We start from the raw sequence: 25,094 nt of genomic DNA on the forward strand, positions 1-25,094 counted from the left end.
AGTTTGTCAGTGAAAAACAATCATCCTACTAGTTGTTTTCATCTTGTAGGCTTTAGTGCAATCTGAGCTTTTCTATTCCAGTAGGCAAACATCCAGCAATGTGAATTCAAGATTCAAAACAAACTGACCTTCAACCAATCAGCCATGACAATAACAGAAGGGTCTGTGATGGTGCTGAGCAGCTCCTTCGTGGCTCTTTTCTTCTCCTCTCGGTAATTTTTCTTTTGTACCTATTTTACAGAAATAATAGAAAAAATTAAAAAATATTAAAATGGGCAATTTCTTTTCAATATTTTTTTAGGTCTATAGAATGTAGAGTATAAAATTCTAAACCTCTTTTAGAATTCTAGCGTCTTAGGATAAAATAACTATGTTTTCCTTTTAGAGCTGGTAGAAATTTTTAGAGAAGGTTAGAATCTAGTTTTTGTGATCACTAGTCCAGTTCTCTGTATCTTTTTAAAGAATTCTACCTTTTTAAAATTACACAATATATGAATGCAGTCTCATGGTAAAAATTTCAAACACCACAAATAAAGCTAAAGGCCATCTTCATTATACCCTGTCCTACTGCAATTCCCAGAACTGACTACTGTTTACTTTCTTGAAAACACTACCCTTTTAGGCCTTTTCTATGTATATAATCTATAGAAGTATACAGATTTTGTGTTAGTTTTAGATTTTTCAAACACATTAAAAAATATTCTCCCATTCAATATTTCTGGAGAATTTCCATGCCTATCTCATTCTTTAAATTGATACACAAAATTACTAGTATGAATAAGAGCTCTAACATTTATTGAATACATTCTGTGTGGCATTCATAGTTCTAAGCACTTCACATGTATCATCTTATTTAATCTTCACAATAACCTTGAGAAGTAGGACTATTAGTATCCTTATTTACAGATGAGAAAACTGAGGCACAGAGAATAACTTGTCCAGGATTATACAGCTAGTAAGTAATGCAGGTAGGATTCAAACAGAGGCAGATTGGCTCTAAAAGACATGCTCTTAAACACTATGCTATACTGCTTCTGTAATTTTTCTTAATATATTCTCTTACTGGAATATGGAAATCTCCTCTATTATCAGTTTTTTTCATATTACAAACAATGCTACAATTGTTTGCAACCCACAATTTTGCTCTTTCCTGATACTAATATGTAAGATATAAATAATTAAGAAACCACAACAATGAAATTAATTCATTCAAAATATCAAAGTTTTACCTCCATAAGTCACTTCTAAGATAATCAGGGAAAGTAGCACTGAATCAACGTAATCTTATTATTGCTTTGTTGTTGTATTGATGAGAGAAGAGTGGTGATAACCTATCAGTGATATATTTTTTTAACTATAACAAAATCTTAGTTGCACTGAATGGTGACTACAGACAAGTAACAAAATTTTAATAATCTATAGCCAAAAAACTTTACTTTTAGTCTTTATTATGCATAATAAATTCACTGAATTAACAGTAGATTTGATATGAGATTACAAATGCATACAAGATCAAATGGGAAAGTCGGGGTAAGAGAGACCCCACAGGGATCACAGAGAATACACAGCCTAATAAGCATGTATTTCTCAGGCTCCAGGATCTGTAGCTAATCTGGAAGGCAGGCCCAATACTGTATATTTCTTAAAACAAGCTGGAAATCTAGACTTGTAATTGTTGGCTCAAATTTTAAAAAACATTATATAGGTCAAATGAAATACAGCAGGTCCTCTAATAATGTCACTTTGTTCAACATCGTTTCATTGTAATGTTGATGAGATGCTGTAGGAACTTTTGTATTTTTCAATTAGCCTAGGGTTAAACTGTTTTCCTTATATGTTGTTTCACCGCAGTTCCAAGAACCTACTGATGATGTTAAGTGAGGACTTGCTGTATATCTGTCCAGAGAACAAATTCACCCACGACCTAGCAGTAAACTAGAATATCAGGTGTTCCACAACACAGTGATGTGCCTGACTGGAGTACAATTCTGCAGAGATACCTAGTCCTCAGCCCAAGGAGCTCTGGGATAGTCATTAAGTTGCCTTTTCAGTTGGCTCCAGAATACCATACAAATATTAAGATTTTTTATTGTGCCTGTCTGGCTATTTTTTTCCTTCTTTTTAGGAAGAAAATAAGATAAAGATATTTATTTCTTTATTCGCCTACTTTCAAAAGCACACTCAAAGCATAATGTTATTTATAAAATGACTATGGGAACTAACCTTGAGAGATTCTTTTTTGGTGAGCTTGCTTGAAGCTGAACTCTCCTTCTCCGAGCCATTATAAAGTTTAGATTCAGACTGAAATCACATAGAAATGAACAAAAAGAAATAATAATTAAAACATTCAGTTATCCAATACATATGGAATATAAAAAATAATGTTAATGCTATACTTCTCATTTAATGCTGTGGTTTAGCAAAATGTTGATTTTCAAATACCAATTTTCTATGTAGTATAGTATTTGTGTCTAAAAGCCAATCCACGTTAAACCCACAAAACCACAGAAATAAAAGCTAATGATTAAATTAATCTACAATGTGAGGTAAAATAAGACCATTTGGAAATTTTTGCATTCTGTTTTCCAGAGTATTTCTAAGAAACATACAATTACTTATTCTTCGAACAAAAGTATCCAAAGCAATATAATTTTTTAACAATTGAAATATTCTGGAAAAAAAAAACCAAAAAAAAAGAAACCCAAACCATGTGCATTCTAGCAGGCTGCTGCACACACTGCCTTGTTTACTGCTACTCCTCAAATGGCAAGAAATATAAACGTATTCAGAAACTAGTACTAAAACACCATATCTAATTTGTGTGGAGTTTAAAAACCAATATTCCTAGCATCTACATTTTACCTATCCAGTCAGTGCCCTTAAATTATTATTAAGGTTTTAAACTTGTTTCCAGACTGTTTGTACTTAATATTTTCATTTGATCTTCATAAGAACCTTGAAAAGTATGCATAACAAGTAGTTTTATCTCCATTTTACAAATCGTGAAAGAGAAGCTAGAGAAGCTGATTTTCTAATCTAACAATCAATAACATAGCAAGGACCAGAACCTGGGTCTCTCAATCTAGCACTCTTTTAAGGAGACTACATTCTTTCACCAGAGTGGAAGCATAAAACTAAAAGCTGTTTCTACAAATCCTAAAACAATAAACTTAAACATGTTCAATGTCCTATGATTTTCCTTGTTACCTACTGTTAGACACAAAAGAAGGCAAAGTTCTTAGTATTACTGCTAGTGCCAAGAAAGTATGTGGGGCTTGATCCATATGGTGACTTTCAAATGATGAATGGCCAGATCTATATAATATTATTACATGTGATCAAGGATAAAAAAAAACTCTGGGTATAAACTCTTTCACTCAGTTTTAAGATCCATGAGTGCAGGGGCCATGCTCATTTACCAATGATACCCAGTTATCACCTGGAGAAAAGAAAGGGCTCAATAAATATCTGATGAATTAATAAAATGAAAATAAAACTAGCATTTACACCTCATTTTTCTCATCTCTCTTAATAATGCCCCTGCTACTTGGTAAAAAATATGGGTTATCACGGTGATAGTAATAACTGGCTATAATAGAAGGAAATGGCAAATTGTGCTCAATGCAAAAGGTGGGAATTAACTTAATTAAAAATTTTTAAAGTTACTCCTTTGAGAACTGGACTTGAAGCATTACATTGCTTACTTCTATGACACTGGTAAATATTGTGATACCAAAATAATTTCACGAAATTTCTCAAGCCAGATTTCTCAAACCAATTTCTCTTCCTCTTGCCCGTGGGAACCCAATGATGTCATAGCTACTGTCATAAGAATATGACAGTTTCTATTTCTCACAGCTTAATAGGAAAATTTGTATTATAATATACTCTTTAAATACTATTCAATGAAAAATACTAAGAGTATTAGCTTAAAAGTTAATGAAAATTAATGGCTGTTTACTCTTCACCAAGTACGATGCTAAACACTTTATGTGCACTACCTCATTTAATCCTCAAAGCAACCCTATGAGACAGACAACCCTTTTGCTAATGAGAAAATTAAGGCCAACAGATTAAATAACTTTCCAAAGTCACAAAGCTAGTTAAGTAGATGAGCTGGGATTTATACCTGGTCTAGCTAATTCCATCTCATGCTCTTACCATCTCAATATATCGATTTGTCACCTTTTAAAACTATTCATACAGAATCTCAGACTCAAATTTAAGACTCATCTTCATGAACAACAAAATCTGTTTCTCTGACATGACAAGATCTGGCTTGGTAATTCCTAAAAGATTCCAGGATATAAGGAACCAGCAGACCAGAAGCTTAATAAATTAGTGCACATATACTTTAAGAAATTCTTGCCATGTTGGGTAGCTAGTACTGAAAAAAATGATCCAGTAACCAAGTTCTACAGTCTTTTTAATACATTACTACCTAAATTTTCTGAATCAGCAAGTTAACTTCTAAATACCAAAAATCATAAACTATTTTTGTTGGAAATATTTCACTAAGTTTTCCTTCTTTTATAACCTTAGTGACCACTATCTTAATGATGACCACAGGATTTAATGTATAATACTGCTAATCTCTTAGCTAAATAGCCTTATATTGCTCAGCATGTTATACACTATTGTCTCCTTACGGTTTGTGCAACTCTAGTAAGTATTCAATCTCTTTCAGTCCGTCCTAGCTTCCTCATTTGTAAAATGAGGATACTCATACTAACTCATAGGGTTGCTTTGAGGGTTAAATGAAGTAGTGTGCATGGTATGTTCGATGCAGTACTTAATATACATCGTGTTTCAGGTTTGTGACTAACCTTTAGAATTAAAGTGCTGTTAAAAACCAGATTTGTAGATAAACGGAACATTAAAATTAACGATATTTTTGACATGCTTTGAAAACTATAAAATACAGCAGATATAAGAAATAACAACAATAACGATAAGGTTCCATGAGCATATCATACATTTTGATTTGGAAAGGTTTTTTTAAATACCTGGCAAATATCTTTTTTACAGCAAATGACAGACAACTTAGCAAACCTACAGGCAAGCAGATTGATGGCTGGAAAATCAAGTCAAATCTGGGCTCAGAAACTCCTTATCCCTGTAAAAGGATTCTTTTATCCTATTAGATACATTACTAATGCTGCATTTTCTTTTACTGAGATGGATAACAAAAAATTCATTAAAAATTCTAACAAGAAGATGAGATAGTTTGATTAACTGACTTATCCAATTTACTCATTTACAGGAGATGTGAGAAATAGGAACTGCATTTATTTTTGAAAGGTTGGGAGGCGGGTGGTAAAGAGGGTGCATTCTATTGTGCTTACTGGTCTCAATTATGTATATTAAGAAATAACATTTAACCCCAAATCCTATGACCAAAATGACAGTATTGATACTTTTTACATCAAGTTTTTAAAAGGTTAAAATTATTTGATAGTCTAGCTATGTAGATCAATTATAGAAGGAATATCAAAATTTTGTTTCTCAAAGTTACTTCGGAAAGAATAAAATCTTCAGAATTCCATGAGACTGAGGTTTAATGATAAATGTGTAAATTTTAGGACTGCTCTGAAAAACAATAGAGGGGGTTATATGTTAAAATATTTAAGAGCCAACTAGTAACTAGTCATTTCTTAAGCTAACAGAACAAAACAAGAATAAATCTAAGTTAAGATAAAATCAGTTTCAGCTCTTGGAAAACAGCAAGATGAGTACAATTTTACTTATACCAAATAATAACCACGTTAAGAATCCCACTTCTTCACTATAATTCCTTATTCAAAGGAAGAAAATGAATTCTTAATACTCATTATTAACCAGGTATTGTCAGGCACTTGCAGCCTCACAATGTGGGAGGCAGATCTTATCTCCTGTGTGCAGTTAAAAAAAAACTGAAGCTGCTCTGAATTCTAGCTCTACTACTTTGAACCTTGGAGAGTTAATTTCTCTAAGCTTCAGTTTGTTCAGTTATAAAATGGGGACAATAATATCTGTCTTCTAGTACTGTTGTGAGAGTTAAAGTGACACAGTACTGTTGTGAGAGTTAAAGTGACACATAGCAAGCTCTTAATACAAAGTAGCTATTAATATCATTGTAATTAGCACCTAAGAAGTCACAAGTAATGTATGAGGGTCAAGATTCAAACACATTTTTTTTGACTAAAACATTGTTGTCCAGTAGAACTTCTAAATGACAGAAATGTTCTAAGTCTGAGTAGTCCAATGTGATAGCCACTATATGTGGCTACTGAGCACTTGAGATGTGGCTAGTGTAACTGAGTACCTGAATTTCTAATTTTATTTAATCTTAATTCATTTAAATTTAAAAAGTCATGTACAACTAGGTGCTACTGTACTCAAAGCACAGTTCTAAAAACAATGCTTGTTTTTTTCATTAATGCATACTGCTTCACTGAGGCATGTAAACTTTCTTTTCAGGCTCCCTGCTGCACATCCCACTTCCTTTAAAGACTACTTAAAGGTGGCTGAGGTACGTAACTCTGGGGTTTAAGGGTTTGGCTTCAGAGTAAGTAAACCATTACGCCATGCATTCATCAATTCTGGTGTTAACTGCTTGAAAATAGGTTTTTTAAATTCCATAAATTTCATTGTATTTCTAGCCAGAACAGACCCACAATCATTATTTTCTCTTTAATTTTCTTTGATTACATATCTTATATAAAATGATCAAGGCATTTCACATGCACATGTTATGTACATACAAAGTACTATTAATCTTTCATGCTAAGTACTTTTACACATATGCTAGATAGACTTTTATGTAATGAATACTTGAAAAGTGCAAATGAAATTTGTGTGAAATTATACATTAAAACATTTATCATCGAATCGTCTCAACTGCTCCAACAAGAAGAACAAAAAAATTTAGAGTCTTAAAAGCAAAGCCTATTGCTGAGAATAGCAGAGAATTTACTAGCTTAAGAAATGGGTTTCCTTACCAAGTCACTGTTTGATTCCATAAACATAAAAGTTTCTCCTGCTATTAAATCTGACCAGAAGTAACAGTCAAAAGTCAAATACCTTGACAAATTATGGAAATCTAGTGAATTACAAACCCATAGTAAAACCAGTGTATCATACAGTGTTCCTCAAATTTGTTTCTCATATAGGTACTCTAAAAAAATTCTCAACAGACCTAAAAATATGCATTAGTATCTCAGTTTGAGAATTACTAATTTAGGGAAATATGTCTTATTCTAAGAAAATGTCTTTCAATTGCAGGCTATTACTGTGAGAGATCTTTGACCTTTAACTGGTAAAATATATTTTTTTTGATTGGGATTCAAATGAACTCAAAACACTTAAGAATTTTTTAAAAGCCATGAACCTTGAAGATTTCTCTGAATGGAACTCAGTACTGCTGTAGCAGCCACACCAGAAACAATATAACTCTATAGAGAGGACACTTGTTACCAATAGGCTATATTTCCAAGTAAACAACAGTGCCTGAATCAGCCCCAGTGGAACTTTCCTTTTGTCATACCACATGGGTTAGATATACGAACATAAAAACATCTCAAAAATCTGATAGAATTTTTACATACCACATGAGTTAGATATACGAACATAAAAACATCTCAAAAATCTGATAGAATTTCGGTTGGTGTTAGTTCCCTTATCTTAAATATTAGAAAAATGTCATAATCATATATTTGAGGACAACAATATGCTTACCTTGCTCTTTGACATAGAAAGCGAAGATTCATCTTTAGTTTGAGAAATGTCTTCTTTTCCTCTTTCAAAACCTTTAAAAACATCGTTAATGTCAGTATTACTATTTTTGAGCACATGTAGGCATTAAAAAGTATATATAAGCATTCAAAATGAATGCATATGTCATTTGATTTCAAATACACACTATATTTGTTGTATATCAGTACGAGAAATCTAAATTGAACATAATTTTAAATTATCATAAGTTTAAACACTTCTAAGGGGTTATCTTTAATATAATAATTCTTTAGAATAAGTTAAGACTTACAGAGGCAATGAAGTCTTTCCCTGAACCCCTTTTCTCTACTTCTAGAACACTTTTGCATGAAGTCAGGCCTCATGGAGGTTTTACTTCAATGTTTTCTAACAAAGAATCCTAACTGATAGAACCAACCCAGAATACTTTTCACACCTCCTGCCAAACTGGAAAACAATTCCAGAATTGGTGATAAAAAAAGACTAGGGAAATAAATCTGGATTGAGAAAGACTTAAAAAATCTAATAAGGTTCTTCTTGTGAGAATTAAATTAAAATGCATACAAAGCGCCTAGCATAGTATGCTACACCATAGTGTAAATCTAACTAATGTTGACTCTTAATATTATCATTGTCATTGACTATTGCTATATAAATTCTAAAGGAATGAATCTAAGGTACATGAGTACAGTGGGATAAACATGCACGCGTCATCGCAATTCTGTAACGTAGTAATATAGTACTGTGCCAAAAGCAGTTAACAAATTAATGTTTTAAGGGTACAATTAGAGAAATGTTAATACTGTGATTTATGTGGCAGGCAGGGACAGCACTCATTTTAATAAAGTTTTTCTACTTTTGAGGGCAATTAATATTAACTCTCCCTTAAAATTATTTGTTTTGAGTATAAAATATATACAAATATTCATAAAGCAGCACTTAAAAAACTACCAGTAGTATCAGTGCTTGAAGCATTAAAAATAATTTCTAGCATATCAATGACACCATTTATTCTGTATTTGGTTTATAGTAGCTAAAAATAAATCATTCCACTTTCCTAATCCAGAGAGTTTATTGAATTTTTTTCTGTAATATAAAATTTTTTTCTTTCTCTTGTCAGGAAAAGAATCACTCAATCCCAATACTAGGGGTTTAAAAAAACAAAAACAAAAAACAAAAAAACTGTTTGATAAATGCAACATGTAATTTTTAAATGAAAACTTACCAGAATTTGAAACTTTAGTGTAAAACAAAGTTACAGAATTCAATATAAAAATCTAAAATAAGATCTGAAACAATAAAATACACAGAAGAAAATATAGGCACCTATAGACATTGGTCTCAAGAGAGGACTTAATAAAGCTTCTGCACAGCAAAAGAAACCATCAACAAAACAAAAAGGCAACTGATCAAATGGAAGGTACAAACAATACCTCCATTAAGCGGTCAATGTCTACAATATATAAAGAACACATATAACTCAACAACAAAAAAACAAATGGTCCAGTTAAGAAGTGGGCAGGTGACCTGAACAGACACTTCTCCCAAAAAGACATTTAAATGGCCAATAGATATATGAAAATATGCTCAACTTCACTAGCTATTAGGGAAATGCAGATCAAAACCACAATGAGATACTACCTCACACCTGTTAGAATGGTTATGATCAATGAGAAATATAATAATACTTAACAAGTGAAGAAAAAGGAACCCTCATGTACTGCTGGTGGAAATGTAAATGGGTATAACCACTATAAAAAACAGTATAGAGGTTTCTCAAAAAATTAAAATAGTGTTACCATATGACCCAACAACTTCCCTTCTGGGTATCTTCCAGAACAATTTGAAAACATTTATCCGTAAAGATATATATACCCCTAGGTTCACTGCAGCATTATTCACAGTAGCCAAGACATGGCAACAACCAAAGTGCCCTTCAATAGATTACTGGATAAAAAGCATGTGGTACATATATAAAATGGAATACTACTCAGTCATAACAAAAGATGAAATATTGTCATTTTTGACAACATAGATGGATCTTGAGACTATCATGCTAGTGAAAATATCAAATGGAAAAAGTCAAGAACCACATGATCTCATTCATATATGGGATATAAAATTGAAAGCAACAAACAAAAACTCACAAACATAGACAATAGTATGGTGACTACCAGAGGGTAAGGAGGATAAGGGGAGGGGGTAGGAAAGGATAAAAGGGGTCAAATATATGGTGAAAGGAAGAGATTTTATTTTGGATGGTGAACACGCAATGCAATATACAGGTGATGTGTTATAGAATTGTACAATTCTATAAAAATTATATAGAATTGAAATCTATATAATTTTATTAACCAATGTCACTTCAACAAATTTAATAAAATTACAAAATATAGACTTTAGTACTAAAAAATAATCTAAAATATGTATTCAGAGGAATAAACGTTTTGTAGTAATTCTCAATACTAATAAACTATAATATAAATTACTTCAAAGATCTTCTAAATATATGTACAAAAGAACAAAGATTTTTCTAAAAGTATATACTGTAAATAAAGTGATATCTTCTTTTTTTCTCACAAAAACACACTTCTACTTCAATTTCTCAAGTTAAGTCTTTGTTTCGGCTGAATCTAAACCAATTTATTAGAGTAAGAAATCCACTTATTAAATTAAGAAAAACACTACTATGTGTACATTCACATATTACTTTAAAAACAGAACAGTAAATTAAAACAAAAGGAGCTGTAAATTTGAGTAGGCTTTTTTTAAACATGCAAATGTCTTGTAGAAAGTTTCAAATGTTGGAAAAGAACATTCATAAAATTAAATTGTGTATTATCTGTCAAACTCAATAAATGAATCATGTTTTTAAAAGATTCTCTATACCTCAAACTTGCAAATCAAATCATTATTTTCTGGCCCTAATGACTTCGAAATTATTTAAAATTATAGAGGGATAGAGCAAAATGCTTTCTAAGTCTGGTCAAATACTTTTGAATTTCAACTAAGGACAAATAAGTAGATTACCAGCATAAAATGCAAAGAATACAAAAAATGTTCCAAAGCCTTAAAAAGAAAACATTGCCATATTGTATACTAAATTTTCAAGGGTAATTCTAAGGTAAGCAAAGCAAAAAGTGTCACACTAGGGACTCTTTCTTTAGACTGGATAAATGTGGTTTCCGCGAAATAATCTTTATCTTAAAGTCAGTCATGAAAGTACATTTATTAGAAGCCAAAGGGCTCTGCCAAAATATTTCTTAAGCTTTTATTTTCAGTCATGAATGGAGATTCAAAATTACTTTAAAATTACTCCTTTATTTTAAAAATGTGATACTTATAGACAAAATCCTGAAGCCTACAACACATTATTCACCATTAATAATGCAGAATAGTTTCAGACCATGACTTTTCACCAAGTTTGCTTGTTAGTGATTGGTTAGTAAATTCTTTTCCTACTATCCTCCCCACTACCACAATGAGATTCAAACCTACATCCCCATCAAAATGGATAAATTAAAAGAACTAACACCATCCAATTACAAGTGAGAATGTGGAGTAACTGGAACTCTATTTACTACTGGAGGGAGTATAAAGAGGCATAACCACTTTGTAAAACTATTTGATAGTATCTACTAAAGCTGAATGTACGCATATGCAAACACACAGCAATTCTGATTCTAGACATACTCAACAGAAATGACAGATACAAGAAATGTTTATAGCAGCTTTATCCATAATAGCCCAAATGTGCAGCCAATTTTAAAGGCTATTAATGGGAGAATAAATTAACATATTGTAGTATATTTACACAATGAAATGTTACAGAGCAATGGAACATCACCAATTAATACTACACAAATCAACATAGCATTAAGTGAAAGAAGCCACAACTCCCCATCAAAATGAGCACATACTGAATGATTCCATTTATTTAAAATTCAGGAACTAGCAGACCTAATCTATGGTGTAAGAGGTTGGAACAGTGGTTTGCCTTTGTTGAAAGAGGAATTGACATTTCTATGTGTCAATTCGAAAACCTGTGCACTTAACTATGTGTAAGTAATGCTTCAATAAAAAGTAAATAAAAATTCAGATATCTTTTTCTATTCTTTCAGTTTATTAGACCTGTCCTGCTTTGATATTCTTTCTCAGTCTATATCCTTTTAATCTATTCTATGCCTGGCTAATTCTAATTCATTCATCAACAGTGATGATAATTATAGTGATAATTACCAATAACGTTAATGAAAAGAGCAATAAAGCAACCAATTCCATTTGTAGGAACACCTGTCATAAGATACTATGCTAGATGCTTTATTTATTTTCTAATCTTTAAAACAATGCCACAAAAAACCCAAATATTAACTATATTTTATATAATTGAAAAAATTGGGGCTCACAGACATTATGTAACTTGACTAATGTCAATAAATGACAGTATCAGAGCTGATTAAAACTTAGGTCTGACTTTGAAATTCATGTGCTTTCTAGAATGCCAATGTGCCTCTCAAGACCCAAGGCCACATCTTCTGGGAGGCCTTGCTTTGATTTGTAGGCATAGTTAGCCATCCCATTCTCTGAGACACATAGCACTTTATACATATTTGTACTACTTTATCACAATATACTTCAATTATTTGTTTTCATGTAAATGTTCCATACTTGACTGTGAGTTCCTCAAAAGTAGGGTCTAATCCTTATGCCTCCTTTCAAATACAAAAATTTGATAAATTGATCTAAAAATAAAAATGGACTCCACTTTTTCTTGTAAGGTTTTTATATATGTGAAACACAGCACATCTTCAGAAAAGTGCATACAACCTAAATGTGTAATTTAATATATACAGTTAACATCTGCATAACCACCACCCAAATCAAGAAATGGGAAATTGTCAATATCCCTTAAGATCCACCCTCCACTCCATCCCTCAGCAGATTCAGATAATAAACATAAACTGAGGAAAAAAAAATATATATATATATTGTACTATGCTATCACTATGACTACTTCGGCAGGGGGCACTATTTCTATATTATAGCCCATGATAAAGAAAAAAGCCCATACCAATATATTTCTTAAGGTAGAAGTGACTAAAAAAAAAAAATTCCTAAGGAAAAAAAGTATTGTGCTTAAAGCAGACAAAGTTACCTTTAAATATCACTAATGTAGAACCTCTCCTACTCTAATGATGTTAGATAAAAACAAATGCACCTAAAAAATTTTTTTTGGTTCAGTGAAATGACTAAGAAGAAATTTATCTTTTACTTTTACCTTAAAAAAATACATGAAAAGCCACTTCAAGTACTTAATTACATCCTACTTCTTAGCTGATACAATTAAACATATTTAAAGAGCTTTTGATCATGCCTGGTTGTAATACAATTGGTTATATTAATTAGAATATGGAAACATCTCTATAAATATGATTTTCTCTATTTCAAGAATTAGAAAACAAAGCTAACCATTTACTTTCCCAAACTGATCAATGTATTCTTTGACAAGATAAACTGACAATTCTGCCTTACCTAATTAAGTAAATATCAAACTTTTAAGAAGTAAAGTTCTCTATTTTTTATTTGGGTTATATGATTATTGTTTATTATTCAGTAGACTCAGGCATGAAGATCAGCAAACATGCTAGTGAGCTTGCTGGTTTACAAAAAAGAAGGAGACAGACAAATACAGAAATGCAAGTCACATTGTAAAAGCAATATTTAAAAGCAATATTTAACAATATTTAAAAATTTCAGGATATTGTATTTTAAAAGCCACTCCTGAAAAAAGACAAATACTAAAATTTATACCATTTTGAGAACAAAAGAAAGAAGCATAATCGTAACCATGCTACACTAAAAAGACTAAATATGGATTTGAATGCTTTTTAAAGCTTATACCACTTAGGCAACCATTCAGGACTATGGTTTCCAATTCTTCTCAGAAACACAGTTAAAAAAGAAAATGAAGTCAATGAACTTAAAAAAAATTTATTTAACACCTTCTTCTATAAGATGTTTCATTATCACAAAACAATGCACACATCATCAGTATGAATATTCACAAAAAGCCCAGAATAAAGGTTAGTGTGAAAATAGAAAATATAATTAAAATTTAACAAAACATAAGTGTCAGAAAAATATGTAAATGGTTAAAAGCAAGCACCAGTTTCAGTTGATATTTCTTTGCCATGAGTATTAAGACTACTTTTATTTAAAAAGAAAAATGTAGCCTTAAAATAAGAGTAGATATAATTATGTAGCAGTCTAAAATTTTGAAAAGATTGTTTATATTTTAAAATATGTCCAAATATTTGTTACGATAAATCTTTTCAAACAATAAAAGATCAATTTATATCTACCTCTCATTGACCAATTACTAAATGCCTATAACATAGCTGTCAAATACCTAATTTTATTTAATAGTACTTAAAAAATAACATAACTTTTTTAGCAAAAACTAATCATACATAAACACATCTAACGATAAGTAGTAAGACATTTTGAAAATTATACTTAATCAGAAAACTTCACTTTAGGCAGGACTTGAGCTATTAAAGCTTAAACTAAACATCGATTTTAATATAGTTACTATTCTGCAGAAAACAGCCAAATGAATATCAACATCAAATATCTGGGCTTCATTTGCAAAAATCCCAGAGTAATTAATTTATAGAATTTTACAATTATCTCCAGTCCAGAAAAGGCTTTAATTTTATCAAAGGGTCATACTACTTATTTCTATAATTAAAACACTATAAGCACTGAAGAGTCATACTTTACTGAATCATTAGTTCTCTAGAATGAGCTTAAGAGACTGTGGCAGTTATTAAAACCTAACCTTTCATATAGAATTTTGTTTAAACTAAAGCAGTTTTAAGATGTTAAAATGTCTACTTTATTTTAATGAAAACTGCAAGTAATTAAGAAAAAGAATGTAAAACTGAACAAACAAACCTGGCAACGAAGGAGAAAGTTCATTGTATCCTCCAAATGAAGCATTCCGGACAAGCTTTCGGCCATCAATTCGTGAAGGAAATAAAACAGACGAAACCACAGTACAGGAAGAAAATCTACGTTGTGAGCTCTCTTCTTTCATGGCTTAGAAGGTCTATTTAATGTATATGCTCACCCAGAAGGCTAATTAGACCAGTATGGCAAAGACAGGCTTTTTTCTCACATCCAAATGTAGCAAAACCCACCAGCACAAACAAAGGACACACACATTAACAGCAAAGGAGGACCAGAGACTGTCAAATCAGCAATAAACAGATAGAGAAAGACACTGACAGAGATGGCATTAAGCCATGCTGCTAGGTTTTTTAAAAAAATGAACTGATAAACAAGAAAGGCTATTTCACTAATGTTTTACCATCTAGTAACGCTCCACACTGAACTGCTTTAGGAAAACAAAGCAAGATCAATAGAGATTCAGGATGAAGTAATAAAATCAGTTTTTCTTCTTTCCTCAAAAATGCGATCCTTTTCTCATATCTGTTTTTGTAGTATCCGCCACACTACCCACCTCCTCTGATTCTTTCCAGTTTTTGCTTACTTCAAAAATGGATATAAACATAATACTGTTTATCTTCCCTGAAGCCTCTAGATTTATATCTAATCTACTGCTTGCCTCAGCCATGATTAAAAATTCATAAGAAAAGATATTCTTACAAGTACAGTTTTAATGGATTCAAACAGCTACAGCTAAAAGCAAACATTTAAGTTTTACCTCTACCAAGGGATATATGAGTCATTAAGACAGGGTTAATTCAAATCAATCAACAGAGAAGCATAAAAAGACACTATAATAATGCTATATGCTCCAATACATGTTCCCTTGAAACAAGTATGAACTGCTACAGTTCTTCATTACATTTAAACTTTTCAAAATATATAATCGACCAATGAGTATTTTCCACATACAATTTTCCTATTCAAAAAATGTACCTTTATCATCACAGTAACAAATGGAAATCGCTCTCTTTACTAGATTAAAACTAAGTGACTGGTATGATCCCACATTATTAAATCTAACAGGAAATATCTATAGCCAAAATGCTAACTATGTTATTTCTTCACACCTAATCTTAAGATTCCAAAAATTCTTTCCTAGTTATATTAAAATCCATTTATCTTATTCTACCTTAAAGTTTAAAAGTTTTAGTCAGTTGTTTTCTTTATATATCCTAGATTGATTTTTCCCCCCACCACAATTCTTATTTTCAACCTGAAAATACACCCACTTAGCAGGACAGCAACTAATTCAGTTACAACTTACTTAATGGTTCATATTTATAAGTACTTTAATATAAGATCTCAGTTTCCTTCCTCATTATACATACACTTCAAGGCTGATTCCCCACTCACATACAACAGTATTCCATATGGTCTAAGACTTTCTCTTTACTAGAAAGGACACTTAAAAACAAGCACTCAATTTCCTGTAAATAACATATTCTTTCTTGGGAAAAGGCATTTTAAAATTTTTAGTGATAAAAATAAGTTTATGGTTGATACCCACAAATACAACATTTTTTTTTGCTTATCTCCATGTCATGAAATATAAATTAGCATTAATTATAGACAATAGAGAAATAACTATAATTAATTCATGCAATGGTGCTTGCCTCTCAAGGCATAAAGAACATAATAACACAAAAGGCATTATAGCATAATGGTTAAGCAGGATTTGAATTTAAACTGCCTAGGTTCAAATCTTAGTTCTATCTTAGCTGAATGCATCTGAGCAATTAACTTGATTTCTCTGGGTCTATGTTTCCTCATCTATAAAATACTAATAATATTACCTATATTATGAGATTGTTATAAGAATCAAATTGGATAACACATAAAATCTAGGTAAGTTCCAGGTTAAAATAGCACAATGAGGACAATGACCTACTGTGTTCCTTTCTAAAACTCAACTAAAATTACAGAAAATGGGTGTTTAAAAAAAAAAATCATAAAACAAGTTTGAGTATATAGCCCATAAGTATGTATACAGGATGGGGTACATCAACAACATAAAATTTGACACTGGCAAGCATAAGATAAGCAAGTAGTCACTGATTTGCAGATCCAAGAAAGGCAAAACACAAACCAGCAGTGGTAAAAACTGAGAACCAACCTTATACATACCAAAGAATTTTATGTATAATTCACAGCACCAAGTTCCTCTAGATCAGAAATCTGATAAGCTATTGACACTAACAATAATACTGGAATCAGGACAAAAATATAAGTAATGCCTTCAAAATTAGAAGTAAAATGACTTCCAATCTAGGATTCTATACCCAGCCAAACTATCAATTACATAAGATAAAGTTATTTTAGACATGCAAGATCTCAAAAATTTACTATCCATGTATATTTTTAAAGAATTCACTAGAGTAGCCCTACTTATTTAGGAGGTTCCACAACAGAATTAGGCCTTATGGCACTAAAGCATCCTCTCTTCGAAATTAATTAACTTTTTCTCTCATGCATCCATAATGGCGCTAACCATGCACCAGATCCTTGGGAGAGCTGAAAAAAATATTCACTTAAATTATTTTCCACAGTCCTTACTTTTGTCACTGGACCCAGTTGAGAAAGGCTGTACTAGAATATATACTCTACCAAAAAATGATAGCAAATTAAGAATGCATGGGATACAGGAAAAATGACATGCAATATAAAACAACTGTCATCACCAAAAAGTCCCTTACCACTGTATTATTTATTTATTTAATGGCGACATTGGTTAACGCAATCTGTAAGTTTCAACTGTACTGTTTAACAGTAAGACATATATGTATTTACACTGTGTGTTCACCTCCCATAGTTAGATTTCTTTCTGTCACCACATTTTGACCCCCTTTACCCCATCTACCTCCCTCCTCCCCCTACTCCCTACCCTTTGGTAACCACTAGTCTATAGTCCATGTCCATGAGTCTGTTTGTTTGTCCTGTTCATTTGTTGCTTTTAGGTTTATATCCCACATATAAGTGATATTATGTGATTTTCAACTTTTTCAGTCTAGTTTATTTTGCTTAGCATGATTATCTTGAGGTCTATCCACGTCGTCACAAATGGTAGTATTTCATCTCTTCTTATGGCTGAGTAATATTCCATTGCACCACCCCTTTTTAACCCAAGGACAAACTGTTTGGGTGAGCTTTGTGCAAATTCTTTTCCGACCTTGGCTTGTCTTGACACTATGCTAATGAAGTTTCTTTTCTTTTCTCCATACCCTAATGTTTGGATAAGCTAAGGATACTTACAATACATTGACGGGTTCTCCTTTGTTTTTTTTAAGACTTTATTTTTAAGAGGAGTTCTAGGTTTACAGCAAAGGCGAGAAGGTATAGAGGTTTCCCATAAAGTCCCGCTTCCACACATGCATACTTCCCCCTTTAATAATTTCCCCACCAGAATGGTATATTAAAACTGATGAACCTATAATGACACATCAAAATCACCCAAAGTCCACAGCTAACCTTAAGGTTCATTTTGGTGTGGTACTTTCTAATGGGTTTAGACATATGACATGTATCCGTCATTAAAGTATCACATAGAGTATTTTCACTGCCCTAAAAATCTTCCATGTTCTGCGTATTCATTCCTCTCTCCTCTTTAACTCCTGGAAACAATTGATCATTTTACTGTCTCCACAGTTTTGCCTTTACCATAATAGTCATGTAGGTGAAATCACACAGTATGAAGCCTTTTCAGATTGGTTTCTTTCATTTTGTAATATGTATTTAAGGTTTCTCCATGGCTTGATAGCTCATTTCTTTTTAGCCCCAAATAATATTCCATTGTCTGAATGCATCACAATTTATTTATCCATTTAGCTACTGAAGGATATCCTGGTTACTTCTAAGTTTTGGCAATACAAAATACTATACACATCCTTGTGCAGGTTTTTTTGTGTAGACATGTTTTTAACTCCCTTGGATAAATATCAAGGAGTGTGACTGCTGGATCATATGGTAAGAATACTGCTTTGTAAGAAACCATCAAATTGTTTTCGAAAGTGGCTGTACCATTGTGCATTCCCATCAGCAATGAATTAAAGTTCCTGCTGATCCACAAAGCTGTCAGTGTTCTGGATTTTGGCCATTCTCATAGGTATGTAGTGGTATTTCATTGTAGCTTTAATTCTGTATTTCTTTTTATGTGCTTATTTGCCATCTGTATATTTCCCTTAGAACTCCATCTTTCCTATCTCATCTGAATGGTGGTGAAATAAATATGGTACCCATATTTACACACACTTTAAAAGCTTCAATTAACATTCTTCATATTAAAGACTTAAAAATAGTTGGTAAACTCAAAATACTTGATTAAAATACTTGGTAAACTAAAAAAAGCATAACTTCAATTAAAACCATTAGAAAAAACACTAGGAGCTAATATTTCTGGGAACTAGATCTAGTTCAATTATTATCTACCACCTGCCTTGCCTCTACATCATAATATTACAAGAATATAAATATGCATGTGAGCATTTATGGTTGTATGTATATACAGCTATATCTATCTATCTATATATAGTGATCAATGTAAAGTGTTCTGTAAATATAAAATAGTAATTAACAAATTTTTCAAGTCTATAATCAAATTCAAAGAAAACTAACATATTACAATCTTAAGACAGGGTATTACAAACTAGTAGTAGACATTAATGACACAAGGAAAAACACAAATACTCTCTTCTTCAATAATAAAACACTTTTAGAAAACAAATTTTTAAAGGCAGCTGCTAATTTAAAACCAAAATCTAGATTTGTTACTTTAAAGAACCAAAAATCTATTTTTTCTTAATCCCTTCACCATTTTCACCCAGCCCAAAAATCTATTTCTAAAACATTTCATGTATCTCTTGTGATTTCAATTTAATTTCAGAATTACTTATAATCTCTATAGATTTTGTATTAATTTTAATGTCAGACTAAGGTTCAAACTATGCTCAAAGTCTGATTTACCTCTTAAAGACCTACAGCGTAATTACATTTACTGTGTCATGCTGGCTACATTCAACTACTATAAAGTTTATAGCATGGCTGAATACTCTTAAAACATATCTGGGTTAACATCTGAACTAACCATTTCTCCCATTTTACATTATATAATCTATGTATGAAAACAAGTAATAATTACAAAAATAGAATGTTGCCAGGTAATTAAAATAGTTTTGAAAGTCATGTGAGACATTTATACTAGAAATAGATTTTGACCTATGGATAAAATACTTATTTAAAAATGCTTTTCAAAATTCAAGTCACTACTTATTGGTAAATTGAAAAATCAATTTAGTGGGTTACAAATAGCATTTTAAAAAAAATGGAATAGACCAGGATAGGATTAGAGTACATCATACTCTGATGTTAAAGGGCAAGTTGTTTCATAAATCTCTTGTTTTAGGCTTTTTATGTAAATATGTGTGTGTGTGTGTGTGTGTGTGTGTGTGTGTGTGTGTGTACATATATTTAGGATAGTGATGTAAAACGTATGAGTCATGGTCAAAATTGGAAAAGATGATGTAAACAATATTATTTCTTTTGAAATTCCCTAATATTAAAAAGAACTAATTATAAAACTTCATTACCAGCTTGCTGCTGAAGAGACTAACTACATATATTATCTCTGGTAGAGTGGCTCTTTCCATAGTGGACTGGCAGACATTTGAGCAGAGGCAAAAATCACAAAAGGCCATTAAAAAAAAAGATTCTCTAGATGCTCCTGCTATATGTCCAAAGAAATTGCCCAGCCTTAATTTCTCTTTTTATAGAGCCTACAGATTAGGACTGAAGGAGGCATCCCACTGTAATATTTAGAACTCTAATGAGTTCTCTGGACAAATTCCAGATCATCTCTATTTTAAAAACAGATGAATTTCAAACAGCTGATATTTTGAAATAATCTAATTTGGCAGTTGGAAAAATCCATTTAAATTCTATGAAGTTCTATATGCACACTCATGATAAATACATTGCTTTAAACTGGGATGAAATTATTATAAGACCTATATATTTGTCTCAAATCCCAAAATAATAAAACTAGGCTTTAGGAGATTTAAATATCCTTAAAGCAGGAAAAAGAATTGGAAAAAGGTCAAAATACTGAAAACAAAATCAACCAATAAGAATTTAAGAAAGTACTATGCCCAAACATGAAAAGACCACTACCTATAAAATGAGATAAATATCTGAAGATGGTACTACACAAATTCAGTAGTAAGTTCCTTTACATAACACAATTCAAATAAGAATATACTTCACACACTGGAGTAGCCAATGCTTGGCAAGAAAGTCTATTTATAATCTTTCAAAGAATATATAAATTGAGATAAGTGATAATGACCTTTGCTTTAAAATAGAAAACAACAATATATCTCTCCATCGATTCCCATCCTCCAACATGGCAAAGTAGTTTCTTAGCTGTAATTAGTAAAATCTCAATGATTATATGGCTTGAAAAGTATACAAAAAAAATCTTATCTTACATTTCCTCAGAAAATAACTCATTCTCAACATATTCTTAATATGAAAACACATGCAAATATACATATAAAATTTAAAAGATGGCTTACGATAATTTTAGACTGAACAGCATTCTTGTCTGTATGTCCATATTCATTGCAATCAGTATAAGATAGTATTTTCCTTTGGATGACAAGTTCTTTATAATTATGTGTATATTATATAACCATTCATACAATAAAAATTTAGTGAGCAGCTATTATTGTTAGGAATTATGTTAAGCACAGATAGCTAAGAACATAATAGTCCCTAGTTTCTGCTATTATTTCAATATGTGTGTGTAAATGCATGTTCATTAAAAGTTGATTGAAACTCAGAGTCTATTCCAACAAAGTACATGTTAAATGATGTTCTCAGGATTATAGGACTGTTCACAAAAATCTATTTAACTAAAAACGTACTAAACTAGTAATACTTATGAATGTAACCACCATAATACTACCTCATAATTATACAGTAATATTTTTTCAAGTGTTTTCACATACATTCTCAATAGAGTCAAACAAAACATGACATACAAAATGAACAGTATCCTAGTTTTATAGATAAGGTAACCAGGCTCTGAGAGACATATGCTTAATATCACATAGTAAACAAGAAGAGAGCCCAATATTAAAATCCGGCCATGGGAATAGTGTTTACTTTTCCTGCTTCTCCTCATTCTCCTTCCCTAAGCCTGTCAATACAGATGCCAGCATCAAGTAGTTTTGTTGTAAGGTAAGACTGAAAGACCAGGGATAAAAAAGATGGTCTCAGGTAACAACAGGATCTGTGGTAGAAAGGGAGAAAATGTGGGACATCTAGATGATAAAGAAGAAGAAAGGGAAGCCTATAGAACACAAGCCACTCAACTGGATCATCCTTTGCATGTAAGGACAGTTTGTAAATCAAGGACTCAACTCAAAATTTAAGAAACATCTATGTTTCAAGGATTCTTCTACTCGAAAGCTGTGCAAATATCATGTTAGAAAAAAAGCTATTGGTCTCTTTCTGTATAACTAGGTTTAAAAAAAAAAAAAATCCCCACTATACCCCTTTGAATCCTTTCGTGTTCTAAAACTAGTAAATAACACTAATCTATGGTTCCTAGATTTGAATTTCGTGGACTAGTAATCCCCCCACCCCCGCACACACACAAATTGTGACATGCTATCAGAGTTTTCATCTTGATAAGACATTTTTTAAAAACCTATAATTCACAATCTCCATCTATTCATAAAGGAACATTAAAGATTATACAGCAGAAAGACTATAATCTCATAATAAAGAACAGTCTTTTAGGAATTTCAGCTGATGACAAACTCAAAACAGTGTACCTGTTTTTCTCCTCTAGTTATAGAACTAAAAAAGAACCACAGGGACCAGCACCAACTTCAGTCCCCAGACTATACCATAAAAAAAAAAAGAGATGCATTTATTCTACATATATATACTTAAGAGTGTATATAACATGTACATTTTAAACATAATTAATAAAAATGGAAACTTAGCTAATGACCATCAACTTAAAAACAGTATTACAAGTACTTTTAAAGGTTCCTATGTGTGCCTGATCCCACCATCCTCCCTTTTAACCAGTTAACCATTATCTCAAATTCTGTTTTACTCATGCCATTGTTTTATTACGTATTTAACCCCACACAATGCATTGATTCATTTTCTAGGATATATTAAGGAGTATAAAACCTAAGGAGTATAACAACTAGGGATTATGGTATGCTTATCTTCAACTTTACTGTGTAATGCCAAACTGTTTTCCATAATGGTTCTACTAACATTTCTTCTTCCGCCAGCAGTAAATGAGAATTCCTGTTATTTTACATCCTCACTGACACTTGTAATTGTCGGACTTTAAAATTATCTCAATCTGGTGGGTGTGAAATGGCAATTCATTATTGTATTAATTTACTTGTGCCTGTTTCCTAATACTGTTATGCATCTTTTCAAACTTAGTGGCCACGCGTGTTACCTCTTCTGTAAATAGTTATTCATGATGTTTGGTCATATTCCTAGAGGGTTTTGGTCTTTGTGGCTGATCCATAGGAGTACTTCGCTTTTCTTGGATATTAATTCTTTGTCAGTTACATGCATGTCAATCTGTTTCTTCTCTATTTTTACGATATCTTTTGATGAACAGATGTTCTTGAGTTCAACAATGCAGAAGGTCAGTCTTCTTTTCAATTTGGGATGTGTATGTGTGTGTCTTGTTAAACCCTTTCTTTCCCCAAAGATATAAAAATATTTTTCTATATTTTGTAAAGCTTAAAACCTTTCACATTTAAACTGGAATTGATTTTGTAAATAGTGAGAGGTATCTATTTTCATTTTTTTCTCATATAGGTAAACTAATTTTCTCAAAATCATTCATTGAGTAATATGTTATAAATTGAGTTTTCATATATGCTTGGGTCTGTTTTTAAGTCTCTGTTGTGTTTCATTTATCTCTTTGTCTATTTCAGCACCAACACTTCCCATCTTATTTACTAGAGCATTATAGTAAAACTAAGTAACCTCCAACCCTTGCCTGCTGCTTCAGGAGTGTCTTCACTCTTTTTTGCCCTTTGCTCACCCTAGAGAGTTAAGGATGACCTTATCAAGTACCATGAAAAAATCCTATTGAGATATAGATTCAAAACACAGAGAACATATAAAATCAATTAGAGAAGTGACGGGATAATAATATTGAACTTCCCAATTGGAAACATGGTATATTTCTTCATTTACTGAGATTATATGATGTTATATGTTTCTATGTAAAAATATTTCACATTTCTTGTTAGGTTTATTGGTCTTTTTGGTTGATATGGTTGATATGTACCTTATTTCCTGTTATTTTAAGTGGTATTTTTTTAATTGCATTTTTCTAACCATCTGTTACTGTTACATAGAACTGCAGTTAATATATATCCAGTAACTTCTTAATAATTTAAATGATTTATCTGTGAATCTATATAAACAATTATATTCACTACAAATAAAGAAAAATTGTTTCTCTTTTGATTTCTTTTTTACCTTATTTACTGGCTAAATTTCAAGAGCAATGTTGCAATGAAATGTAGATGGTGCACACTTTTTCCTTATTCCTAATTCTCACTTTACAAGGTTAAGAAAGTTCTCTTCTATTCTTAATTTGCTAAGAGTTTTTTTTTTTTTTATCATGAAGGATGTTAAATTTTTCAGTTTATTAACAGGATCACAACATAGTTTTTCTTTAATCTGTTAAAGTGTTAAATGACAATTATAGATTTTCTAATATCAAACACATCATTGCATTTCTGGAATAACCCCAATGTGGTTATAATGTATTTTAAAAATATATTTTGCTTGATTCAGTTTGCTAATAATTTTTTTAGAATTGCTGCATCTAGGTTCATGAGAAGAATGTCTTGTAACTTTTCTCTCTTATAATGTCCTTGTCTGCTTTTCAAATACAAGCCTAATATTTAGGGAATATTTCTTTTTCCATTTCATCAGTTCTAAGATGCCATCAACTACTTTCAGAGATGTCATAAAATATGAGGGGAGACAAGAAGACTGATAGCAATTTTAACATGTGTTAACATTTAACCCAGATTCAGATATGTTATCAAGTGTTTAACAATGGCCAACAGAGATTGTAAAACACCATCAATTAAAGATGCAACATAATTTCAGAGATGTTAAAATGGGGGACTGCCTTTCAGAATAAATAAAATACAGTATTAATGTGAGGTTGAAATTATTTTTTTCCCTAAATGTTTGACAATACTTGTTTGTGAACCTATCTGGGTTTTATGTTCTTTGCAAAATATATATTACTAATTAGATTACAAAAATCAGTAGAATTTTCTATTACT

The 25,094-nt window shown here is 31.5% G+C and overlaps 1 protein-coding gene across 11 annotated transcripts in view; it reads right to left on the reverse strand.

Moving 5' to 3' along the window:
* Window positions 1–25,094, reverse strand: part of OSBPL8 (oxysterol binding protein like 8) — a 145,197-nt gene that overhangs the window by 42,066 nt on the left and 78,037 nt on the right. For 8 of the 11 annotated variants that reach the window (XM_023521045.1, XM_011374586.2, XM_023521036.1 and 5 more), the window contains 2 exons: window positions 7,717–7,787; window positions 2,224–2,301 (listed from right to left, as the gene is read on the reverse strand). In XM_023521045.1, coding sequence (XP_023376813.1) covers window positions 2,224–2,301; window positions 7,717–7,787 — 149 coding nt within the window. Of the gene's footprint in view, window positions 1–128; window positions 231–2,223; window positions 2,302–7,716; window positions 7,788–25,094 lie in introns of all 11 variants that reach the window. The other 3 variants (XM_011374602.2, XM_011374577.2, XM_011374609.2) reach the window with 1 other exon arrangement.

Source organism: Pteropus vampyrus, unplaced genomic scaffold (genome assembly GCF_000151845.1).
Source record: "Pteropus vampyrus isolate Shadow unplaced genomic scaffold, Pvam_2.0 Scaffold9, whole genome shotgun sequence".
Lineage (NCBI taxonomy): Eukaryota > Metazoa > Chordata > Mammalia > Chiroptera > Pteropodidae > Pteropus > Pteropus vampyrus.